The sequence below is a fragment of the Manis javanica genome, chromosome 13, assembly GCF_040802235.1.
Source record: "Manis javanica isolate MJ-LG chromosome 13, MJ_LKY, whole genome shotgun sequence".
Lineage (NCBI taxonomy): Eukaryota > Metazoa > Chordata > Mammalia > Pholidota > Manidae > Manis > Manis javanica.
Genome location: NC_133168.1, coordinates 95,538,137 through 95,558,546, shown reverse-complemented (window position 1 = coordinate 95,558,546; position 20,410 = coordinate 95,538,137). Strand labels below are relative to the sequence as shown.

Here is a 20,410-nt window from a genome sequence, read left to right as displayed (position 1 = left end):
TGTCCAAGATCACAGGGCACAGACATTTTAAGGCATTTGACACATCATGTACAGGATTGCATCCATCAGGGCTTTGCCAATCTCTCATGTGAATGAGGGAGCCCCAGTCACTGCCCCCAAGTCAGGGCTGTGTCTTCTCATTTTAAAAAATACTTTTCTGCACACAGATATAGGTTAACAGGTGTTATTAATGACCTCTTACCTCCTCAACTGCCTTTCTGTCATTTTTTTTTCTCATTCATTCAACACGTGTTTATTGAACACTCATAGGGTTTCTCTGCGTCTACCACTGAGAATGTTGAAATATATTAAATGTTCAATCAGCAAACATTCAACCACCCCTTTTGGGGGAACCCAAAGATGAACCAGGAATTGTTACTTCATGCAGTGAGGGTGACTCTAGGGACTGGTCCCAGCTTGGCCCTTTAACATGTTTGGGATGTTAGGACAGCTCACTTCACCTCCTAGAGCCTCTGTAAAATCGGATTAAAACTAGTAGCACCGACCCTGCAGAGCTGTGGAGAGAACTCAGTAATAAAATGCATTTTTTTAACACTTGCTGCACGGCAGGGTTCTACCTCAGGGAAAAACAATTAAAATGAAAGTCACACATGGAACAATGACCCCTCTTGGCTTCCCAAACACTGGCCACGGGCTATGAGAAAACCCTGCAGACGTTGCTGATGTTCAGGGGCTCCTCTACAGTAGCCAGTCCCCCCAGAGTAATCATACCAGAGTGAAATCCCCACATAGGGAGGAGCCTCCTGCGAGCTCTCTAGCACTCCCCTCATAGATGTTAGCCAGTGAAGACCCTCAAAAATTAACCCGGAGGAAGGAGACAATGAGAAGAAAAGAAAGCAGTTGTAGGAAACCCTGTTCATGTATTATCCTTGGAGAGCTTATGGAAGATACGGTAGCGGGCAAACAAACTTAAGTTTGCCTTCTGAAAAGGAACATTCAAAGAAGCAGAAAGAGCCCTTGGAAATTAAAAACCTGACCATCAAAATATCAACAGAAAGGTCACAAGAAAAAGTAGAATTAGAGGACAAGAAAAAAAGGTAGGCAAGAAAAATTAGATGACCATTCCAGGAAACCCAATATATGAAAAGAGTTCACCAGAGATGTCATTCAAGAAAGTTTGCCAGGAAGGGAAGACATGCAGGCCAAAGAATGTCCAACACAACAAATGAAAACAGATCCACATCAGACCCACACTTTGAAAATGCAGGATGTGGAAAATAAGAGGAGTGTACAAGGTTCCAAACAAGCAAATAAGCATGTGATGAGCAGAGGATAAGGGAACAGGACAGCTTCAAATTGTTCAACTGGCCAAGACTGGAAACTGGAAGGCAAGGGAAATTACCCACCACCCAGAATAAGCTGTCCTCAGTGAAACCGCCAGTGACACAGGAAACCGGAAGGCAAATGCTTTCTCTGGACACACCTAAGGGTGCAAACCAACATGGAGACCTGAGCCCAAGAAACAGGGGCTGCATCCCAGGAATCCCCTGGTGCTGAACAAGAGAGGAGCGAGGGGCACAGCTGGGTGGCAGCCAGCCCGGGGTCATAAGCTAGTTCTGCTTGAGAGCCTGGAGAGAGTCACAACACACAAAACGAAGGTAGCACTAACTCCAGGAAAATACAAAAACAAGTCCTGGAAAGCAAAAGTGTTCCTTAGTGTGCATTTTTGCCCCACTGTGAACAGAATCTACATATTTTAACCTAAGCACCAAATATTTAATAAAAAATAGTGATATATCTTTTGGGGGAGCAGTACGCCTAAGAGAAACTAAACTGTACTCTCAGAAATAGGAATTCAATAGCCAATGTCCAGCTGACAAACCAAGGGATGTGTAACACATTTGGAAATACGGAAGTAAAAACCAGAGAAATGGCCAATAAAGCAATGGCAGTCCTTGGGGAGTGGGACATTCATTGCTTTGTTTAAAACCGTTTTTTAAGCTTAGCATGCATGATCTTAAACACACTGCAGAACACTCTACAAATATCGTTACTGTTAATCGTGACAATAAGGACGCCTATGTTTCGTCGGGCTCATCACTGAGTTGGGGAGCTTTATCTCACTTGGAGATCCCTTAAGAGCTTACCACATGCCATGAATATCGACACAGTTAATTTAATAGATTGAGAAGTGCCCTTACAAGGTCAAGTAGATTTAAGAATGCACCCACTTATAAGAAAATAAACATTGTGATGTGAGAGACTGCAGGTCAGCAAACTACGGCCCACTTACCCGCCATCTATTTTTGTACATCCCATGAGCTAAAAATGTTGTTTTTCATTTGTAGATGGCTGGGAAAAAAACAAAAGAATCATACTATCCCATAACACGTGAAATTTTCAGTGTCCACAAATGAAGTTTCAGTGGAACGCAGCCATTCGCATTCGTTTACATATTAACTGTGTCGGCTTTCAGGCTATCATGGCAGAGGTGAGTCGTGGAGACAGAGACCATCTGGCCCTTTACAGAGAAAGTTTGCTGTTAGAGGATGAGGGTCTGAGGAGGGACAAGGAGGGGCCCCAGAGTAGGAACGTGGACGCAAGTCTTTGAGCGGACACTTATCTTCTGGAACCTTGTGTATCTTCCATTCTTCCTCCCCCTTTACGCTTTCACACATTTCTGTGTTCATTTGTTCTGTGAGGACCCACTGCATGCCAGGCTCAAGAGGTAAATGATTGCCTGGGGCACAGCTGACCTCTGCCCTTGTTCGTTTCTGTTGAGGGGCGTGACGTGAGTCAGGAGGCCAACTGACAGAAACGAGTAAGACAGGCAGGCTAACAGGCAGCGATCTGGGCTTGGATGTTGGGTGGCCACTGTGGGTGTCAGGAAGAGCCCCTTGGACGAGGCAGAAGTGCAGAGAAGGAGCCAGGCTTGTGAGCAGCTGGGGGTAGGAAAGACTGCACGTGCAAAGGCCCAGAGGCTGGGTGGTGCCTGGAGCATTTGAGGAACAGCAGCTGCCGAGGTGGGAGGGGTAGCAGAGAGCCAGCCAGGCCTGTGGAGGGAGCTCAGAGCAGAATGCTGGCAGTGACTCAGCCAGCGGGGGCCTTAGCCAGGAGTATGGGTTTCATCCCAAGCACAGTGGGACCCACAGGAAGGTTCCAAGATCAGAAGTGACAAGGACCCAGTTTACTTGTATTGACCTATGGGTGTGGCCAGGAAACGATGGGTCTGACTCCACCTATAGTATAAGGAAGTTGGGAGGAGGGTTGTGGGGGCAGAGCAGACAGCCTCCCCCATCAAAGGCAGATCACCCCCAGCACCCCAAAGCAAGTGGTCCGGAGAGGCCTGTCGTTCAGCAAGTCTAGAGTGGATCAGGGTTCATTGCAAAGCCAGCAATGCAGCGTCTTTCCTAGAAAGAGCCCTTTGGCTTAGCTGAATCCGCAAATCCCCTAGCAGAGAGGAGAAAGCTAAATTTAAAGGTGTGGTAATTGGGGCAGTCTGATCTGGCCCCTTGCTCCAGTCGAGGGTCCACTGGGACCACAGCAGCCCGGCAGTCCCCACATCTGGCTGTGGCTGCCCTGCCCAACCTGCCCTCCGGGTCTAGAAAGCTCTTTGGGGGTCTGCCATGTGCCCAACACCTTGCCATGCAGCCAGCATGTGGGAACAGGAGATGGACTTCCTGGGTTCAAAGCACAGCCCACCATTTCCTGTTCCCCAGAGCAAGCCTCAACGCCCTCATCAGGAGGCCAGTTGACAAGAACTAGTAAGACAGGGTAACAGGCAGTTATCTGGGCTTGGATGTTGGGTGGCCACTGTGGGTGTCAGGAAGAGCCCCTTGGACGAGGCAGAAATGCAGAGAAGGAGCCAGGCTTGCTAGCAGCTGGGGGTAGGAAAGACTGCATGTGCAAAGGCCCAGAGGCTGGGTGGTGCCTGGAGCATTTGAGGAACAGTGAGAGTGCTCACCTCACAGGTGACAGGCACTGCTCATTACCTCTCCCCTCTCCAGTATCCATTGGCTTTAAAAAATGTGTTCTGAGCACCTACTATGTGCCAGGTACTGAGGCCACAACAGTGAATGACACTGTCTAAAATCCCTGCCCTCTTTGGTTGCCGATAATCCACAGAGGACACAGCCAGTAAACAAGTAAAATAAATGGTTGCTTAACTGTGGTAGCTCTGCAGAGCTACAAGGGGATGTGAGGTTGAAATATTCCATAGGTTGCTGGCAAGTTCGGTATGTCTGGGGAAGTGTCCCAGCCAGAAGGCACAGCTAATGCGAAAGCTCTGAGGTGGGAGCAAGACTGGAAGCTTTGAGGAAGAGGAGGCCAGGGCCCCTGACTCTCCCTTTTCCCCAGCTATATTTCCCGGCTTTCCCTGCCTCTGGGTGTGATCATATGGCTGAGTTGCCCACAATGAATGAAGCAAGTATCATGTGCATCTTCCAGGAAGAGTCCTTAAAGGGCAGAGGTGTATCTTTCTCTGCCAACTTCATGCTTCCTGTTGGCTGGAATGCACATGGGAGGGCTGGAGCTCAAGCAGCCATGTTAGATCAAGAGGTGATAGTTCATGTGCTGAGAAAAGCAAAACAACAGGGCAGGAGCTTCTGTCCCTGACTGCCCAGGATTGATTCCCTCAGTGAGTATTAATTCCTATCTTATTCAAGCCCCTGGCACTTGGGGTCTTCCGTCCTGTCAAATCCCAATCCTAACTGATTATTAAAGTGCCTGTCACATGAGTCCCTTTGTTCATTGCCTACAATGATTTTCATCCAAAGTAGTAATGAAGAATAAGAAACGTGCCCTGCCTCTGAGAGGTTCTTCCACCCAACCAGGGGAGTCTGCAGGCCTGACTTTTTGCTCTAGCCAGCTGTGTGGCCATGGGCAAGTAGCCTTGCCTCTCTGGCTCTCAGCTGCTCCAATTCTAAAAAGAGAGGACTGGCCTCCCAAATCTCCAGGAATTTGGAGAATGGAGCGTTATGACAAACAAAACAGAAGACAGGGAAGCTGTGAAGAACAGTGATATTTGGATGAGCAGAAGAAAGGCACTCTGGAGAGGAGGAGGTGGGTCTACCAGAGCACCTCTGTTGCAAGTGATGGAAGCCAGCATTGCCTGACTCGGTGGATGGGAGGCAGATTTCCCAGCTCTTGAAAGGCTGCCCCCAGAGATCCCTCTTCCTAGCTGGGTTGAGGGCAATTTAATCTGACTCACCAGCTCCATATCACAGAATCTGTTCCACACCCTGCTTCTGGTCCCACCACTCGTCATTGTGGTGGATGCCAAGGCTACAGGCATGGCTGAATCCAAGGATCTGAATTCTTCCCGCAGAGTTCAGTCTCTATTTCTCAGTTTTGCATCCTCTGTGCTGGCCTCCTCCTAAGGCAGGCTGCTGGGCCCCATCACCAAGGCCGGCTCCGTGGCCCTCACACAGTGAGGTGAGAGAGCTGGTAGCTCCGGGGAGCACACCACTCAGGGTGTAGAGGTGGGGTCTCGCTCTGAGAAGCCTTCATAAAAACGAGCCAGTTGAAATGGGCATGAGCTGAAGATGCCAGCTGGACAAGTGGAAAGGGCATTCCAGGCACCACAAAAACACGTGAACTCCTGTGGTCCACGTGCCAGGCTGTTGGGTGCTTGGTGGGAGCAGGAGACCAGGAGCTCAGCTAGAGGCTGAGCACGGAGAGCCCTGAATTCCAGACGGAGTGTTTTAGGCTCTGTCCTGTAGGCAGCAGGGAGCTACGGAAGGATTTAGAATGGGGGAGGCTATAGTCACATTTTCATTCCTTGGTGATGCAGTGGAAGCTGAATGGCATCAAAGAGAAAAGCCGGAGGCACCTTGGAAACTAGGGAGGGGACCCCTGTGTCACCAGCCTGCACCAGTCAGGTGGCTTGGGGTGGGGGGTGGGAGGGACAGACAATTTCTGTAATCAAGTTAACAAGACTGAAATAGGGAGGGTGAAGAACCCAAGACTGGGGAATTCCAGAGTCTGACCTAATGGTGTGGCTACCAACTGGCTTCAGGCTGGTGGAAGAAAGGGGTGAGTCCCTCAACTTCCTGCAGGAGGCAGGAGAAACTGGTGTTGCCTGCTCTTGGGACTTCAAGATCCAGGGAGCCTTTGTGATTCCAAGTGGCCAATTCTTGGATGCCTCCAGGGCTGGGGAGCTCACTCCTTCCGTAGCTCTGACTCAAATGAACCATGAATTTAGATCTATCCCCCTAGAGTTAGGCACAGCTTTGTGCCCTGCACCCACACCCTGGGTGACTCCCTGCGCCCCAGGCTGGTCCTTGGAGATTTGGGAACCTGATAACTTCTGAACACTCTGGAAGGACCTGGGGCTTGTGGGGAGGGTGAGGAGTAATCAGACACTAGGTGTCCGTCCAGAGGGAGCAAGCCCGCCCCTTTCAACCCTCCTCCCATCCCACTGACTGCATCAAGGAGAATGTCACGGGCCACCAGGGCGTCTTAATGTCTTAAACACAGGCTCACATCCTTGCTGAGCAAAGGCAGGCCTCAGCTGTGGGGCTTGGGGCCGGTGGCAGTTTCTGCTAAGAAGAATCTAACGTGTTGCTGAGTTTCCGCTGTGGCTATTTTGATGCCGCGTTTCTATTTCAAGCAAGTGATGATGGTTAGCCATATATGGTGGGCCCCCAGTGACCGAGTGAATGGCAGCTGTAGGGTCCCCAGCTCTAGCTTCCAGCAGTGCCCCTGGCTGGGAGGCGGGGCCGCACCCTGGGTTGATTGGACAACAGCTGGATCCCGGAGCCCAGGGAACCCCTCTGAGGCATCCTCTCTGCAAACGCTGCCGCTGCTAACAGCGAATGACTCCACCACGAAGGAAAAGCGTCCTCTCCTTGCCCCTCCACCACCCACTTACCTCACAGGAGGGGGGGGTCCATTTCTGGAACTTTCTCTCTGGGCTTATTCTACCCTAAAAAACATGGATGGGACTGTGCTGTCTGTATGGTGTCACGTCGGCGGTGGTAGTGGTTTTTGACAACAGTTGATCTTAGCACCTTAATACAGTGTCTAAGCTTTTCTGCATAATATTCCATAATATGGGTGATCTGTAATTCTCCCACCTGGGGTGTGGTCCCAGAAATCACGTGATGCCTTAGAGGCACAGACGCCTAATCTTATGAGGTAACACAAGATTAAATACGGGCTCCAGGCTGTCTGGGTCCCTGGGTCCCGGTCCTCCTAAAATCAGCTCCATCCCTGTCCGACTGGACACATCCACTAGGAAGAACCCTAATGGATGCGGCCCGGAGCGGTGGCCACCGAATCGCCTGATCCCAGGCTGGCGCTGCTGGCCACACGGAGGGGAAGGCGAGGCAGGGACGGTGGCGGCAGCTGTCTGTGGGCACAGCTAGGCTGGCCCTGGGCGGGGCCCCAGTTACCCTCCAAGTGGGGCTCCTCCACCAGAAGGTTTCCAGTTCCCCTTTCTTTTTCCTATGGCCCCAGTTTTTCCTTACAGTTGATGATCGTCGGTATAGATAACAGTGGACATTTTCGTGCAGCTTCTTTGCCCCAGGCACCGACAGCCCTCTAGGGCGGCGGGTACTGAAATGAGACTTCCCCCCGCCCCCGCCCCCGCCCCCGCTCCCTTAGCAGAGGACGTGACTGAGGGCGTTGAAACAGCGGAGTCAGAAGGGTCGGCCGTGTGGTCTGGGCTCTGCGGCTTGCTTATCTCCCCGGACGGGCAGCTCACTGCCCCCGCGCGCGCGTGGGCGGCCCCGGCTCCGCGCTCCGAGGCCCGCGCCTCCCGGGGCGGGCGGCGGTGCGCGCCCTGCGGCGCCAGGCCCGAGGGCTGCGAGGAGCCCGCCAGCGCCGTGGGTCCCCTCCCGGGCCGCGCCGCAGGGGGTGCCGCAGGGCTGGGAGGGGCCGGCGGCGGCGCGCGGAGCCCACAGCGGGCGGCTGGCACTAGGACCCGCGGGGGCCTCCCAGGCCGCGGCGCCTCCCGCTCCCCCAGCCCTCCTCCCCCTCAAAAATGAGGAAACAGAGCAACTTGCTCAGAGTTGGGCAGCCGCGGCTGCCTTGGGGTGCGCAGCCGGCGCGCGCGGACCCTCCTGGGGGCGCGCGCGGGGCGCGGCCAGTGGGCGCCGCCTAAGCAGGTGAGCGTGGCGGCGGGGACGGGGGAAGGGGCCAAGGGGCAGTGGGGGGACCCCGAGGGCTCTGGGAGGGCTGCGGGCGTGCGCGGAGGGGCCGCGGGGCGCGCGAGGGCGTGCGTCCGGGGCGCGCGGCGGGTACGCGGTTGGGTCAGAGGTGGTTAGAGGCGATCCGGCGCGGCGAAGGGGAATTTTTTTGGGTGCGGTGTGTGGTTCTGCGAGCCCCCGGGTGTGTGTATCCGCGCGTCCACGTGGAGGGATGTGTGCGTGTGGCCGAGATGCGTGTGCGCGGCTCTGCGTGCCCGGGTGGCCCAGCGTATGGCGCCCAGGTGTTCAAGAGTGGGTCTGTGTATATGTTGGGGGGGTGGGGGTTGGGGGGCAGGTACACACGTCTCCGGCTGCCCAAAGGTCTGTGTGTGTTCACTCATGTAGACGTGTGTACACACCTCTCCCTAGGCGAACGTTCCTTTGCTTGCACACCTGTGTGCCTGTGGGTACCTGTGTCCAAGCCCCGTGTGTTTCTGTGTGTGTTCGTGTGTACATGGATCAGTATGCATGTGCGTACATGTGGGGTTGGACATTCCTGGGGGACGCATGCTGGAAGGGCAGAGATTTACCCCTTCGCCTAGCCACCTGCTCTGGGGTCCGTGGGGAAGGCAGGGGAGGTAAAGTGCCCGGCCCAGCAGCAGTGAGAGACTGTGTGTGTCCATCTTAGGTTGGGATGGGAGGGGATCAGAGAGGCTCCGCTGACAGTCAGAGGAGGCCAGCAGGCCTGCTTCACCCCCACCCCTGCCCCACCCTAGGGTCCGGGATTCTTGGGAATGACCTTGAATCATCCTCTATTCCCCTGCACTGCCCGCTGCCCTCTGCCCAGAAAAGAGGAAGAACTAGGCTTGATTAAGTGGCACCAAGCTGCCCGGCCATGAAGCCACCGGGGCCTGAGCCAGGCGCGCCCCCGGCCCCCTCTCCACGCATCCCAGCCTGTGGCCACTTGTGCCATGCCCACCTTGTGCCTCAGTTTCCCCTTAAGGACTATGGTGGGGCGGGGCCCTGTGGCTTCCTCGCTGGTGTTTCATGGCTGCAACTCTGCTAAGGAACTCTCCCTGCTGAAGACCACCTCCCCAAAGGGCTTGGGGAACCCGGGCCTGGCCCCTGTGGGGATGCCTGGCTGATGCCGCCACTTGGCCTGGGCTGGAAGTGGCGATGAACGGCCCCCGGAGCCCTGGTCTGCCTCGAATCTGGGCCCTCCAGCTGGTCTCTGCCCCCTCCCCAGGTGAGCCCTCGCTTCCTCTGCACCTGGCACCCCCCGCCAATCTCAGACAGGATGCCAACGGTGAGTACGCCCGACCTGGGTGCCCGTGTCCTCACTCTCTGACCCCTGTCCCATCTGCCGTTTGGTGTCGCATGTCTCCCTGACCTCTGATTTGGGCCCCTTGGGTAACTGCTATCTTTCTCCCCCTCCTCACCCTCTTTACCTCTGTTCTCGCTGTCTCTGCCTCGATCACATCTGCTGTCTCTGCCTCCCTGTCCCCATGGGCCTCTCTCTCTTCCCCACATCTCTCTCATGCTCCCTGGCCCCTCGCCCGTCTCCCCACACCCTCAGAGGCGCTGGGCTCCAGGCACTCAGTGCATCACCAAGTGTGAACACACACGTCCCAAGCCAGGAGAGCTGGCCTTCTGCAAGGGTGACGTGGTCACCATTCTGGAGGCCTGTGCGGTGAGTAATGGCTGGAGGGCCGGACCATACTTGGGGACAGGGTTCTCCTCCAGGAGCCCCTCACCACTGACCCCTGGCACCCTTCTGGGCAGAGCAAGAGCTGGTACCGTGCCAAGCACCACACCAGCGGGCAGGAGGGGCTGCTGGCAGCCGGCGCGCTGCGGGAGCGTGAGGCCCTCTCCGCCGACCCCAAGCTCAGCCTCATGCCGTGAGTCACGGGTCAGCCCTGGGGTTGGGGGGTCCAAGGTCCCCGTCAGCCTGGCCCAGCCCACCCTCCCGCCGGCTGCAGGTGGTTCCACGGGAAGATCTCAGGCCAGGAGGCTGTGCAGCAGCTGCAGCCACCTGAGGATGGGCTGTTCCTGGTGCGCGAGTCGGCAAGGCACCCCGGCGACTACGTGCTGTGCGTGAGCTTCGGCCATGATGTCATCCACTACCGCGTGCTGCACCGGGATGGCCACCTGACCATCGACGAGGCTGTCTGCTTCTGCAACCTCATGGATATGGTGGAGGTGTGGCGCCTTGAGGCCCGGGACCCCTAGAGCCGCATGCTCCCCAGTGCAGAGGGCAGGGGCTAGTCCCCATGGACCCCCAGCCCTACAGGTGGTCTGAGTCCTCCAGGTCCCTAGGAACCTCCAAGTTGACACCAATCAAGAGACATCCCCAGTCCCCCAGGATCCTCCCATTTGCTCCCATGCATCCTTTCCGTTCCCATGGAAACCAGTCCAGTGCCTCTCATGGGAACCAAATCCCTCTTGTCCCCAGCTCTGCCCTTCCCCACCCAGAGATGCCCTCCGGGATGGAATGGGATGCAGGGCTTCCCCGCCCCCTGGGGTTGGCTCACAGCCACCCCGCCCTGCCCCGCCCCGCAGCACTACAGGAAGGACAAGGGAGCCATCTGCACGAAGCTCGTGAGACCCAAGAGGAAGCAGGGCACCAAGTCAGCGCAGGAGGAGCTGGCCAAGGGTAGGAGCCTGCGCCCTTTCCCGCCCACCGTAGCCCAGCCTGGGGAGGCACCGCCCTGTGGCCTGGGCACCCGGCCATTCGCCATGTGTCGCCGTGCCCAGCACTGTGGACAGAAGGCCTGGGCTGCCCTTGGGTTGGGCAGGAGATGCCCACAGGCACCGGGCAGCCCAGTGCTAAGCATATCTGCTGCTTCTCTCCTGTCCCCACCATCCACCTGTCACCTGAGCCAGACACCTGGGCCTGAACCTCCCAGCCACCTGCATCCCCTCCGGGCCAGATCCTAAAGCCAGTTACCTCTGGCCCTGTCCCGCGCAGTCACCCCTGCACCAGCCCATCCTCAGACCTCCCCATCAGACCACCTCCTCCCTGGGGAGAGGCCTCCCCACTCCCAGCCCCTGTGGCTGAGCCATCTTTCCTGCTGCTCTGGCTCATCACCTCTCATGCCTCCGAGCCACGGTACATTGTGTTCCCTTCACCTGAAATGCTTTTCCAGACCCTGAGTAGTGAAATCTTCAGTACTCAAGGCCCAAACACATGTCCCATACCCCGTTTCTGAAAGCCCCTGTTTGAACCTGACGGTCGTGTCCGTCTCCTTGAAAGCACCTGCCTCCTCCGGGGAAATCTGGACGACTTAGGGACGGCACTCAGGTGGAGGCTGCGGTCACGGGTGCCTGATCGTACCTAAGGGCACAATACTTGGAGGGAGGATTTGGCGGAGGAGAAGGAGGGAGCCTGCAGAGCCTGCTAGAGGAGAGAGGAGGGGAGAACACAGGCATACTTAAGACAAGGGGTCAGGGAGGCCAAAGCACAGATGAGTTAAAATCACTGGAAGATTCTGGAAGGTTCCAGAACCTTTACCAGTCTCCATGTGTATTTTTTTGCTGTGTTTGTCCCTGGGGGGCCAGAGGTAAAGGACTGTAAAGGGAAGGGCCTGTGGGGTATTTGGAGGAATACAGTCTCCAGGTAGAAGGAAAAAGAGTAACCCTGAAATAGTAGGCTTGGTTGCTTTGGAAAATACAGTAACTGGGACTACATGGTACTAGTTGGGTCCTTGCTGGGAAGCGTGCCACCCAAATGTGTGTCTGCAGCCAGGCCACTGTGGGAGACACCACCTGCTCCCTGGCCAGGTGGAGCCCCCGATGAGAGGGGCAGGGGGACCTCATTACCCTTCTGACTGGTCTTCCCGCAGCCGGCTGGTTACTGAACTTGCAGCATTTGACGCTGGGAGCACAGATCGGAGAAGGAGAGTTTGGAGGTGAGCCTGGGTATGGGTTGGGGGCTGAAGGAAGGTGGTGGGGCATATTCAGGCTTTGGAGTCACAAAAGATAAATTTGCATCCTGTTAACAGCTCCCCTCCTCCCATTGAGGCTGCTCCCCCGCTGAAAGGGGAATGAGGAGGGCCTTCGTGGAGAGTGATTAGCCCCTTCACACCTTCAGGCTTTGCACACTCTGGTCCCTCTGCTTGGAGTGCCATTCCCTGGGATTACTGGACTGGAAGGTTCTGGAACTTAGGTCAGGGGTTGGCAGACCTCTGTAAAGGGCTGGAGTGCAAATATTCTAGGCTTTGCCGGCCAGACAGCCTCTGTCACATCCTTCTGGCCTGCCTTTGTAGCAGGACAGCGGCCACAGAACAAGTGGGCAAGTGGGCCTGGCCACATGCCAATAAAACTTTATGGACCCTAAATTGGAATTTTGTGGGATTTTCACGTGTTGTAAAATATTATTATTTTGATGTTTTTCAACCATTTAAAAATGTGAAAGCCATTCCTGGCTGTGGGCCTTACAAACACAGGTGACAGGACGGGATTTGGCCCGTGGGCCGGAGTTCACAGACCCCTGGCATAGATCATTCTCTTTGATCAGGGCTCTGGGGCTTGTGTGGATGAGGGGGCTTCCAGGCCCGGGCACCTGTAGCTGTCATTCATTGTCCATGGGGGTTAGTGTGAGCGGGCGTGTCTGGCTGGCTGTCCCCGGCTCTCTCGGGTGCTGATCCCCGTCCCCACCCCCCCAGCTGTCCTTCAGGGCGAGTACCTGGGGCAAAAGGTGGCTGTAAAGAACATCAAGTGTGATGTGACAGCCCAGGCCTTTCTGGACGAGACAGCAGTCATGACGTGAGTCTCGGGGTGGGAGGGCGTCCTGGGGCCAGGGATCCCGGCGGGACCCTCACCCCACACCTGCGGCCCCCCAGGAAGATGCAGCATAGGAACCTGGTGCGTCTGCTGGGTGTGATCCTGCACCAGGGGCTCTACATCGTCATGGAGCACGTGAGCAAGGTGGGGACGGGGCCCGAGGTGGGGGCGGGCGGGGGTCAGCTGGGAGCCGTGAGCCCCCCAGACCGTCTTGCCACCACAGGGCAACCTGGTGAATTTCCTCCGGACGCGGGGCCGGGCCCTCGTGAGCACCCCCCAGCTCCTGCAGTTCTCCCTGTGAGTGGGGCCCCCGGGTGCAGGGAGGGGGTCCCCTAGGGTCAAGGGGAAGCTGAGGCGCAGAGCAGGGAGGAGCGTGGCTTTGGGAGTCTGCAGCCTGGGCACCCGGCCCTGTCCCCTCCCCAGGCACGTGGCCGAGGGCATGGAGTACCTGGAGGGCAAGAAGCTGGTGCACCGAGACCTTGCGGCCCGCAACATCCTCATTTCTGAGGACCTGGTGGCCAAGGTCAGTGACTTTGGCCTGGCCAAAGCTGAGCGCAAGGGCCTGGACTCCAGCCGGCTACCAGTCAAGTGGACAGCACCTGAGGCTCTCAAACATGGGGTGAGCCCCCCTCTACCCCTGGGACTCTTGGAGCCCCAGCTCTGCTGTGTGGCCTTGGGCACGTCTCTTGGTGTCTCTGAACCTCCAGAGAAATGGCTGTGCTGACCGTAGTTGTTCCTGTTAGCCTGTACCTGGCATCTCCTTTGTGTGACCCTGTCTGGGCCTCAGTTTCCCCGTTTCTGAAACAGACTCAGCACTTAGGGCAAGAATACCTGGGCCCCCTCCCTGCACTGAGTCTGAGTTCTACTCAGGGGGGCAACTCAAAGAGAGCAGTCCATTGGGAGGACACCAGACAGTGAAGGTCAACCTGGGGGGACTTCCTGGAGGAAGCAGGGGCTGGAGCAGAAGCCTTAAGGGGTCCCTCCTCACCCATGGTCTCGGGCCTCACAGAAGTTCTCCAGCAAGTCGGATGCCTGGAGTTTCGGGGTGCTTTTATGGGAGGTCTTCTCATACGGCCGGGCTCCATACCCCAAGATGGTGAGTGGGGTCTGGGGAAGACACTGGGTCCTGTGCAGGCCTGGAGGCCGTGGCCCTGATCCCCCAGCGCATGTCACATGCCCTCTGCCCACAGTCGCTGAAGGAGGTGTCAGAGGCTGTGGAGAAAGGGTACCGCATGGAGCCCCCTGAGGGCTGCCCAGGCCCCGTCTATGCCCTCATGGGCAGCTGCTGGGAGGCCGAGCCTGCCCGCCGGCCACCCTTCCGAAAACTGGCTGAGAAGCTGGCCCGGGAGCTGCGTGGGCCAGGAAGCGGACAGTTCCACCACACCCCGCAGCCAGGAGCCCTGAGCCTGCCCAGCGGGGCCCCAGGCCCCAGGAGAGAGTGGAGGGGTCCAGAGCGGGCCCAGCTTGCAGCAGGGCAGGCCCTCATGGGGGGCTCTGGGCAACCCGTGGACACCACAGCGCCAGCAGGTGAAGGATGAGCGGCTGGATAAAGACTGGTTCAAAGGGCTGTGTGTGTTGGAGTCTCTCTGTGACCCCTGGCATCCTTCACCCCAGGGCGCTAACACGGTGGGGAGAACCGCTCAGCCCAGGGGCGATCCACCCGCCGGTCATCTGCCCCCCGAGGGGTCCACCCAGCCGGATCTTGCAGCCACCGTGGGGGTGTGGGCCAGGGATCCCGGCTGCCTGTGGACCCATTTGCTCTCCCTTGCGGCTCCCCACTGTGGGGCGCCTGCAGAGCAGTGACCAGGGGTGAGCACCCTGCCCCAGCGCTTGGGGCCCCAAACTGCAAGGACCTTGGTTGGGTACCAGCAGCCAGGGCAGTCGAAGCTCCCTTTCCGGCCTCCTCTCCCCTTCCCACCCTTGCCCCTCGGGGTGGATACATGGGGGCCCAGGGAGGCTCTGCCACTGTGGCAGTGTCCCACCTGGGGTGCCGGGGGGCAGCCACCAGGGTCCCCGGGCTGTCACCATCCAACAGCAGGAACCAGGGACTCCCAAGGAGACTGGCTGAAAACCTCTGACCCCGCCCCTCTTGTCTGCTCTCCTGTGGGGGTTGTGGGCAAGGGGGGAGTTCTGGGCTCGCCTCCCCAGGTTTGAATCCTGACTCGCCAGCCATGTGGCCCTGGCCTACAGGGACAACTGCCCCAGACTGAGGGAGTTTCCAGGATGGGGGCATTAATGCTAAGCCAAGGGCATCCCAGGCAAACGGGGGTGGGTCCCCTGGGTCCCCTCCCCCAGCCCCAGCAGCTCACCGTGTGATCAGGAATGTTCTCCGGGCTGTGGGGTGTGTGAGGAACCGGGGCTTCACACCAGGGAAGGGCTGTGCGCGCCAGCTGGAGCTCTGTTGTTCCGGTGGCTGTCAGCCACCCCATGTCCCCAGCCAGCCTCTAGGATGCCTGGAGGGGCATCTCCGGCCCCCACCCCAGGGCCCCCGAGCTGGGGAGGGGACACCAGACTACAGCACGCCCACCTGCCTCAGGAGACCCACCGCGGCCTGAGCAGAGATTGAGCCGCAGAAATGCCCCAAGGTCACGCTGACCTCCAACAGTGCCCCCTGAAGCCCTTCCTACCCTCTGGCCTCAGTTTCCCCACCGGCACCTGAAGGGGTTTGGGGACTTTTCCTGGGAGACTAATGAAGGGTGGGACACCGGAGGGGCAGCGGTGGGGGTGAGGGCTGCGGGGCAGGCGCCCCGGGCTCCGGCCCTGATCCGCTCCCCTAAGCTGACACAGCGTCTGTGCCTTCGCCGCACCCGCTAAGTCGCCGAAGCCCAATCCCTCCCACAGCCTCTTACCACCCCCAGGGCCAATTAGCTAATTGAGGCCTGAGGACAGAGCAGCTCCTTAGTATTTTAGAGTGATGAAGCAATTAGGAGAATTATCTCCCTACAAGCCACAGGCCTCTCACCAGAACTATCTCCCCACAAGCCACAGGCCTCTCACCCCGGACCTTGGAGGCCCAGCCCACCTTGTGACAGAAGCACCGGCCGCCCCTCCGGCCTGGGCTCCGTGTCAGGGGCCTCCCCTCCTGGGCTGGCAGCCACAGCCGGCCCCTCCACCAAGGCCATTGGCCCTCAAGTCGGACCAGACCCTGCAGGACTGTCTCTACTTCAAAAGCAGCATTCCAGAAGTTTCTACCTCCTCTCGCACTTGCATCCCGCCCACCCACGGGCTTGGGTCTCCCTCCTGTCCTCAATGTCATTAAATCCTGCGGACCTTGTCCCCTCCCTCCCCCAGCCCCCTCTCCTCTTAGGTTTCAGGGCACCCCTGCCCGAGACCCCCAGGCTCCTTGGAAATTGCTGGGAAGGGGGTTTGGCATACCAATCTCAGGGGCTTCACCTAGAACGCACTGCAGCTCTGCAACAACCCATCATCCACTCAGCCCTGACACAGGGGTCTGGGTATTCCCTGCTCCTCCTCTGTCCCCAGACTTTCTCCTCTGGACTTGTTCTCTTGTCCCCTGGCCCTTGTCCTGACCAGGCCTCTAGCTTCCTCCTGCCTCTCATCTGTGTCACCTGACTCTGTCCCTCCCCTGCTCCACAACCTCCCATGGCTCCCCAGTACCTTCCTTCACATCACTGTGTCCAGAATTTGCAGCCTTGCACTCCATCCCTCGTTCTGATTATTTTCCTTAAAAGAGCGACCCACCCCATGTACCCCCTTCCCTCCCCTGCTTATCACTAGCCTTAAGACCACCTGACAGACTCTACCTTTTATTTGCTGATTATTTGTCTCCCCACTAGGATGTCAACTTCAATATTTGTGTCTGTTTTCTTCACTGCTGTTGATAGTACCTGGTACACAGTAGGTGCTTAATAAGTATTTATTAAATGAATGGAGGAAACATGAACTTCTATTCATGCCTTGAAACCCAGCTAAGAAGCCCCCTACTCCCTGCCTTGCTCGGTGTTCAGGAGAGCCAACAGGAATTGCTTTACTCTCTTGGGCCTCAGCTTCCCCAACCTCCACTGACATTTGCAAGTATAAGCGGGACTTTTTTCTGGTCCCAACTGATAGAAACAGTAAGTGGACATACACTGAGCACCTGCTGTATGCCGATCGCTGCTATGCTCTTCCAGTACCTCACCGAGTTCCTCTGAGAGTCTCATGGGGTAGGTCCTCATGTTTCCCTTTTATAGCTAGGGAAACTGAGGCCCAGAGCAGGGGAGGCCCACCGAGGCCAGTGGTCACTCCCCCCACATTCCCCTCTGGTGCCTCAGCTCCCAGCTGCCCTGCCCGCCCTCAGCAGCTCAGAGCAGCCAGCGCCAGGCTGAGGGGCCGCCTCAACTAATCACCTTGTGCTAATCCTCCCCCGCCCTGACCCCCAACCTCTTCGGGTCTGGCAGGGCCAGGCCAGCAGCAGATGTGGTGCTGGGCCCACTGGGGCGGGAGCCCGTGGATACAGGGGCTCACTGGAGGTGGTGAGTGCAGGGCAGATGGGCATGGCTGGGAGCTGGGGGCTGCAGGGAGGCCCCCAGGGTGGAGGACCTGGGGATAAGGCATTCTGTGGGGGCAGTATCCCAGCCTCCTGTCTTCCTGGGGCTCCTTGCCAAACAGAGAGGTGGACAGACAGGAAAACACAGACAGAGATGTAGGGGCACAGAGGCACTCGGAGAGCTTGAGAGAGAGAGAAAGCAGAGCTGGGGGGGTGCGAGACACAGAAAATACAGAAGTGGAGGCAGATGGTGGGTGAGATCACCGAGACTAAAACAGAGAGCCTGGAGGGGCGCAGAGTGAAGGTTAAGACCCTCCACATCTCATCCACACACAGCCGGCGCCACGGGCTCCCCTGCCCCCCCAGCGGGCTGTCCCTCCTGCTGTCTCACCACCATCTGTCCTGGAAGGAGGAGCCATGTTCCTGAGCCCAGGCGAGGGACCGGTGGCCGAGGGCAGGGGGCCAGGCCTAGGCGAGGAGGCCCCCAAGAAGAAGCACCGGAGGAACCGCACGACCTTCACCACGTACCAGCTGCACCAGCTGGAGAGGGCGTTTGAGGCCTCCCACTACCCAGATGTTTACAGCCGTGAGGAACTGGCAGCCAAGGTGCACCTGCCCGAGGTCCGCGTGCAGGTGAGGCCATCCCCCAATAACCTGGGAGAGAGCTGGAGCCAGAGGAACTGGGAAGGCTTCCCGGAGGAAGGCATGTGACACTGGGGCCTTGATATTTGAATAGGAGTTTGCCAGCTAGAAAGGAGAAAGGGTGTTTTTCTAGGCAGCCAGAGCAGCATGTGCAAAGGTGTGGAGGTGTTCAATAAGAGGCGTTTCCACTGAGCTGGGTGTGAAGTGGATGGAAGTGACATAGAGCTTGTGAAGGGCTTTGAATGCCGAGCTGAGAGGCTTGGACTTGTGCCCAGGACTTCATGATCAAGGAAGAGCCAAGGAGCCCGGGGGGCCCTGGGCAGAGAGAATGGAGAGGAGGGATTAGATTCAGAAAAGGCCTGGGGGCTGCTTGGTGGGGACCATGAGGCAGGCATCTGTCTTTCCCTCAAGATAGCCATCTCCATGAGGCAGATAACAAAACACGTGGGCACTGCAGCAGGCGGTCAGGTTCCACAGCGGGCAGAACCCTGCAAGGTCAGGAGGCCTAGCGAGGGCGTGGTGGAAAGGGGGTAGGCGGCTGGCCCTCCCACAGGCCCTGAGCTGGGAGCACCCCTCTCGCTGCCTCCAGGTGTGGTTCCAGAACCGCCGGGCCAAGTGGCGCCGCCAGGAGCAGCTGGAGTCAGGCCCTGGGGCTGTGGCAGCCCCGAGGCTCCCCGAGGCCCCAGCCCTGCCGTTTGCCCGCCCTCCAGCCATGCCACTGCCCCTGGAACCGTGGCTGGGCCCCGGGCCCCCGCCCGTGCCAGGCCTCCCGTGCCTCCTGGGCCCGGGGCTGCAGGCGTCCTTCAGTCCCCATACCTTTGGTCCTGCCTTCGTGGATGGCTTCACCCTGGAGGAGACATCCCTGCGGCTGCTGGCCAAGGAGCATGCACAGGCTCTGGACAGGGCCTGGCCGCCGGCATGAGCCTGGTGTCTGCACGCCCTACCCCCCCTCCTTGGCCTGTCCCTGGCCACCCGGGTCGGGTCCCCCCGCCTCCTCATCCTGCCTTACGGGGAGACTGGCGTCCGGTCTCAGCAAGAAGGGCCGAGGGATTCCCAGGCCAGGAGGTGGGGCCCGGCCCCAGTGGAGTCTGTGCTCCTCTCGGGGCCTCAGTCTCCCCATGTCAAGCGGGCTTGGGTGGGTGGATCCCCAGCTCCAGGACTGTAAGGCTGCGGCTGTCAGGAGCCGCTGAGATCATCCTGAGTCCGTGAGTCTAAGTCGCTTGCCGGCTCCTAATTTTCACCAGCAGAGCCACTGGCTCTCAAGGCTCCCCCTGTCCTGGAAGTGACAGGTGACAGTGGCAGATCATGGCCAGCTGGCTTCCTTTCACTGGGGTCCATCCTATGCCCACAGCTTTGCCCATCGACAGCCCCATGAGTGGGCACAGCCATCAGCCCCCTATAGGGGAAGAAGCAAGCCCGGAGAGGGCAAGCCGGTGTCCCAGCGGGTGGGGCTTTCTCAACTCACTGCCTGACTCCGTCACCCCAGGCACTCCAGGGGGCCCCAGGATGGCAGAGACGGACCGACACTGAGCAAACGTCAGTCCGTGCTCCCTCTGTGCATCGGAGTGCAGCCATGTCCCCACTGCCCACAGACCCTGGCAGGTCTCCCAGCCCAGGGCGGCAAGGCCACCGTTTGTTCTGTCCAACCCAAGCACATCTCCACAGGGCTCCTCAAGGCATGATGGCTGCCGTTCCCGGAGCCCAGCTGGATTCTGGGACACAGAAGACGTCAGGGGGGCAAGGAATGGGGTATGATGGTATCCAGGGCCGGCCTGGTGTCAGCGTGAGGCGCCTCCCTGTGGGACCTGGCAGCCTGGGTCAGACAGGCGTGTGAAGGGGGGTGTCAAGGGCTGAAGCCGCAAGTGGTTGGCACCCTGCCCCTCAGGGTTCCATCCGCGAAGTGACCACAGACTCACTTCCGGGCCCTCACACCAGATCTGCACCTTAACAGGGTGCACAGCCTGCACCTGGCACCGCGCACAAGCCCTATGGCTGGTGTTCTGTTCACAGTGCAGCAGCCAGGACAGCCCATGGGTGGGTTTGCCCACCCGCCCATCCGCCTGTGCATCCATCTTCCGTCCAGCATGCCATGGGGTCAGAGAGGCAAACATCCCTGCTGTAATGGAGCCGCTGCTCGGTGGGGGAGCAAGGAAACAGGTTCACTAAATAGACTAAACTAAACGCCAGTTAGTGGTTAAGTGCTTGGGAGAAAATAAAACCAGAAAGGGCCATCTGGAGTGCGTCTCAGGGTTGTTAATATCACCATGGAGAAGGTGACATCAGAGCAGAACCCTGCAGGAGGTGCAACCAGGAGCCACGAGACACAGGCAGAGGGAACAGCATGTGCAAAGTCCCGGGGCAGGACTTGTGTCCGGCATGTGGCAGGAGCAGAGTGAGCAAGGTGACC

General features: G+C 58.1%; 2 protein-coding genes across 3 annotated transcripts; both read left to right on the top strand.

Moving 5' to 3' along the window:
- The first annotated feature begins 2,428 nt into the window (after positions 1-2,428).
- MATK (megakaryocyte-associated tyrosine kinase) lies at positions 2,429-14,439 on the top strand. The gene is given in 14 exon segments (XM_073220456.1): positions 2,429-2,452; positions 9,337-9,396; positions 9,667-9,780; positions 9,873-9,988; positions 10,070-10,289; positions 10,650-10,743; positions 11,933-11,998; positions 12,755-12,854; positions 12,932-13,016; positions 13,096-13,169; positions 13,296-13,491; positions 13,882-13,968; positions 14,063-14,226; positions 14,228-14,439. Coding segments are annotated over 14 exon segments (1,434 nt in total). The 5' UTR covers positions 2,429-2,443; the 3' UTR covers positions 14,277-14,439.
- A 118-nt stretch (positions 14,440-14,557) lies between these two features.
- Positions 14,558-20,385, top strand: RAX2 (retina and anterior neural fold homeobox 2). Of its 2 annotated transcripts, none has more exons than XM_037018187.2 (3): positions 14,558-17,347; positions 17,771-17,994; positions 18,593-20,385. In XM_037018187.2, the coding sequence occupies exons 1-3, from the start codon at positions 17,290-17,292 to the stop codon at positions 18,923-18,925; spliced, it is 615 nt and encodes a 204-aa protein (XP_036874082.2). In that variant the 5' UTR covers positions 14,558-17,289; the 3' UTR covers positions 18,926-20,385. The 2 variants fall into 2 exon arrangements, with proteins under 2 accessions (XP_036874082.2, XP_017497446.3); XM_017641957.3 differs by having other exon boundaries at positions 17,698-17,994.
- The last annotated feature ends 25 nt before the right edge of the window (positions 20,386-20,410 follow it).